At 35.6% G+C, this 4,550-nt stretch overlaps 1 protein-coding gene across 1 annotated transcript; it reads left to right on the top strand.

The window, feature by feature from the left end:
• Positions 1–425: 425 nt before the first annotated feature.
• Positions 426–987, top strand: LOC101050191 (large ribosomal subunit protein eL32-like). The gene has a single exon (XM_039474682.2). The coding sequence runs from the start codon at positions 460–462 to the stop codon at positions 985–987; it is 528 nt and encodes a 175-aa protein (XP_039330616.2). The 5' UTR covers positions 426–459.
• The last annotated feature ends 3,563 nt before the right edge of the window (positions 988–4,550 follow it).

The raw sequence follows: 4,550 nt of genomic DNA, 5'->3' as shown, positions 1-4,550 counted from the left end.
ACTGAATGAAAAGCATTATTGTGATTTTTTTAAAATCACCATTATCTATTAAAGAGATTATGAAAAAATAGACATTGAGTTCAGCCTGCTCCTTGTTTGCATATTCACTTGGGGTTACTGTGGGTAATAATCACAATTTTCTGCTTTACTCTCATTTTTCTTGCTGTGAATGGAATTCTGTATCCCTCTCTAAGTCTCTGTAATGACAATTAACACTTTACAATTCTACTATTCATCCTGAGAAGACCTGGACATGGTTCTCATGGGTGTTTATTAACAAAAACCTGATAATATCAAAATTTTGTAATACATTAGAGTGCTTTGTTTTATCTTTGTCTTATGTAAACAATGTTTAGTTATTAGTGAAAAATCAAATAGAAATTATGCTAAATAAAAAAGAGGAGCCCTTCTCTCTTCCTCGGCGCTGCCTACGGACGTACCAGCGAATTCCTTGGCATCATGGCAGCCCGTAGACCCCTTGTGAAACCCAAGATCGTCAAAAAGAGAACCAAGAAGTTCCGGCACCAGGCGGACCGATACGTCAAAATTAAGCGTAACTGGCGGAAACCCAGAGGTATTGACAACAGGGTTCGTAGAAGGTTCAAGGGCCAGATCTTGATGCCTAACATTGGTTATGGGAGCAACAAGAAAACAAAGCACATGCTGCCCAGTGGCTTCCGGAAGTTCCTGGTCCACAACGTCAAGGAGCTGGAAGTGCTGCTGATGTACAACAAATCTTATTGTGCTGAGATTGCTCACAATATTTCCTCCAAGAACTGCAAAGCCATCGTGGAAAGAGCTGCCCAGCTGGCCATCAGAGTCACCAACCCCAATGCCAGGCTGCGCAGCGAAGAAAATGAGTACACAGCTTATGTGCACGTTTTGTGTTTAAATAAAACTGGCATCTTCCTTAAAAAAAAAAAAAAAAAAAAAAAAAAAAAAGAGGAAAATGCATTACACCATTGTACCACTACAGGATTTACTTAAAAATGTTTTTTTTTTTTTTTTTTATTGTGGGTCTGACATTGGTTAGCTCATTTATCTCATATTAATTGTACTTTTTAAAACATATTTTCTCAGTTTGTTGTTATACATCATTTACAAGGTGGCCCATTTGTGTTTGTTTCTCTTTCCTTCTAGTGGTGCCCTGTCCACCTAATTGATCTAGTTAAATAAATTAAATTGATTTATTTCCTTTGTCTAATTAAGTCAATTTTAAATGGATTCATCAATTGTATTTATATCTAGTACCTGTCTAATAACCTAACAATCAAGTCTGGGTATTGTGGCTCACATGTTTAATGCCAGCCCTTCAGGAGGCCAAAGTGAAAGGATTGCTTGAGCCCAGTAGTTTGATAATAATTTGCTGCAGTGATCTATAATCATACCACTGCACCTGAGTCTGGGCAAGAAAGCATGACACTGCCTCTAAATATTAGTAATAATTATTTATTATAACAATTATTATATCAGTGCTTTCTATTTTTAGCTGAGTTTTTATATCATTATCTTTATAAATTTTCCTCCTTCAGTGCTACCAATTTAGCTGTTCTCTTCTATGGAAGATCCTCACCTCCTCTTAATCTCTACCCATTTTCTGAGAGTTTATGAAAATGTAGCTTCAGAGTAAAGCAGGCAAGTTAACTGAATAAAGAGCTAGGAGAATAGTACTTTACTAGAATTAGTAAGTAATTGGTTTTGGGAAAAAAAGAGGGGAATAAAGATACAAGGAGGAAGGCTTAGAGAATAAAGAAGAAAAAGTAAACAATATTTCAACATTCTTACCAAACCAGGATGCAAAGATTGTTCCTATTTTCTAGTTTATTAATTACTAATAGCAGTAGTAAGAGCAGCAGCAGCATTTGTAGCAACTCTAGTGTTATCAGTATTGATAGTAAACTTAAAAACAGCTTACTTTCATTGGCTTCTTAACTTCCAGGGGGGCACTTGGATACACGTTTATGTAATATCGTTTAATTCTTGCAACAACCTTACTATATGGATGAGATTATTCATATTTATTTAAAGTAGCTAAAGGTTTGTTAATGTAGTAGGAAGAAGCCAACACAATCAAATTTGTTGTGGGAAGCAGCAATGGAAAGGGTTTACAGTGTGCCTACATAAACTAGTTTTACGTATAAAAGAAATCAGGAACAATCAATTGTGCAAAGCCACAGGAGGCCCCTGGGGAGAAACTCCCAAACCACCAATGTTATTAATCTCTGGAATGACACATCAGTTCTGGCTCACTGATTCATCCCACCATCATGTCACCCTCTCCCCACCATCACTCCACTCCCACCCTATAGATCAAAGTGATTGTTACCGATAAATACTGTCATGAACCTAAGCTTGGGGGCTTCACTGCCTCTAGTAATAAGTGATGGCCCCCTGGTCCCACTCTTTGCACTCTTAATCTGTATTTCTCTCAATCCTTTGTCACCACTGAACTCTCAATACTCACAGGTGATGTGGGGGCTGGTTCCCTACATTCTGGTGCCCAATGTGTGGGGCTCCCTACACAAATTTCAACCAGATTTTATTGAAAACAGAAAGAGGCTCAAGTTGCAGACAACTGAGTGAGTCAAGGTTTGGAAATGACTGAAAAAAGAAAAATAATATAAGAACATAATACCTAACTCTTTCTTGTGGGTTTTATGTCCAGCTACCTTGGACCATTATTACTTCTATAAATATGGAACTGATATAAAATAGATCACATTATAAATACACTGGACTCTAGCAAATATATCTAAAACTTCAGTATTTCCTGACATGTTAAGATAAGACTTCTAATTGGAGGCATGACTCAAGTAAATGGTACCAGAAAATAAGTGCAATTAAATCCTCATTAAATTCCATTATGTTACTGGTATGGAAAGCATATACAGTTTGTTTTTCTTCCTTCAAGATAGTCTAGTGTTAACTACCTACACACTTTCTTAAATGGAATCTAGATAATTTTTAACTTAGGGAAAATACAACAATTTAGGATTTGACCTACTTTTAATATAAAAGCAAACTATTGACAGAGGTTAAAGTTTTAGTATTGGTTTAGTGGATTCTGAGATACAAAGAAAGCTGTTTCTTCCCCTCCACATACTTTTCAATCTTCTTATTCCACTAGCTCTCCAGAAATGGTTCCTAACCAAATTGAAATGGCTGAAATGATAGTTATACAATTCAGAATACAAGTGTCAAGGAAGCTCAATGAGATTTGGGAGAAAGTTAAAACTCAATCCAAGGAAGCCAATAAAATGATTCAACAGTTGAAAGATTACATAGCCATTTTAAGAAGGAACTAAACTGGACTTCTGGAATTAAAAAATTAATTATAGGTATTTTATATTACAGTTGGAAAAATTAATAACAGAAGGGAACAACCTCAGGAAAGAATCTCAGAACTTGAATACCAATCCTGTGAATTAACCTAGTCTGATAATTAAAAATAAATAAAAAATGAACAAAACACCTGAGAAATACATGATTATATGAAGAGATCAATCTTTTAACACATTGACATTCTTGAGAGGAAAGAAGAGTAAGCAGCTTGGAAAACATACTAGAGTATATCATCATGAGGATTTCCTGAATATCACTAGAGAGACTGACATACACATTTAAGCAATTCGGAGGACTTCCATGAGTTAGTATACATAAGGACCATCCCTAGCACACATAGTCATCAGATGTTCCAAGTTCAGCATAAAGAAAACTTTCTTAAAGGCTGCTGAAGAGTCAGATCACTTACAAAGAGACTCCTATCACGTTAAAAAGGACTTTTTAGTGGAAACTTTATAGACCCGAAGAGATTGGAGATCTATTTTCAGCTTCCTTAAAAAAAGAAATTCCAATCAAGAATTTCATACCTTGCCAAACTAGGCTTCATAAGAAAAGAAAAATTAAAATCATTTTCAGACAAGCAAACTCTAAGGGAATTTGTTACCACTAGATAAGCCTTACAAGAGGTCCTTAAGGTATTTCTAAAGTTGAAAATGAAAGAATGACACTACCACAAAAAAAAAAAAAAAAGTTAAGAACATAGCCCACAGACCCACAGACCTTATGAAGCAACTACACATTAAGTCTACAAAACAATAAGCTAGCAACGCAAGAACAGCATCAAAGCCTCACACATAAACACAACTTTGAATGTAAATATTCCAATTGTTCCAGTTAAAAGACACAAACTGGCAGGTTGAATGAAAAAACAAGACCCAATCACCTGCTGTTTTCAAAAGATCCAACCCACTTGTAACAATACACATAGGCTCAAAGTGTACTGATGAAAAAAGATCTATCATGTAAACAGAAAACAAAAAAGAGCAGAGACTGCTATATTTTTAGTAGATAAAACAGACTTTAAACCAGCAACAGTCAAAAAGGAGAAAGAAGGGCATTAACGGAAAAGGGTTTAATTCAGCAAGAAGATTAGCGATCTTAAATATGTATGGTTCCAACATCATAACTGATGCTACAGACACACAAAGGATCATTAAAGACTATTATGAACAATTGTGCCACTGAACTCTAGCCTGGGTAAGAAGAGC

Source organism: Saimiri boliviensis, chromosome 2 (assembly GCF_048565385.1).
Source record: "Saimiri boliviensis isolate mSaiBol1 chromosome 2, mSaiBol1.pri, whole genome shotgun sequence".
NCBI lineage: Eukaryota > Metazoa > Chordata > Mammalia > Primates > Cebidae > Saimiri > Saimiri boliviensis.
The sequence above is the reverse complement of the archived record's forward strand: the minus strand, read 5'-3'. Positions and strand labels throughout refer to the sequence as shown.

Excerpts from the sequence above, each read along its gene's own strand:
- LOC101050191 (XM_039474682.2), top strand. The coding sequence starts at position 460 with ATGGCAGCCCGTAGACCCCTTGTGAAACCCAAGATCGTCAAAAAGAGA.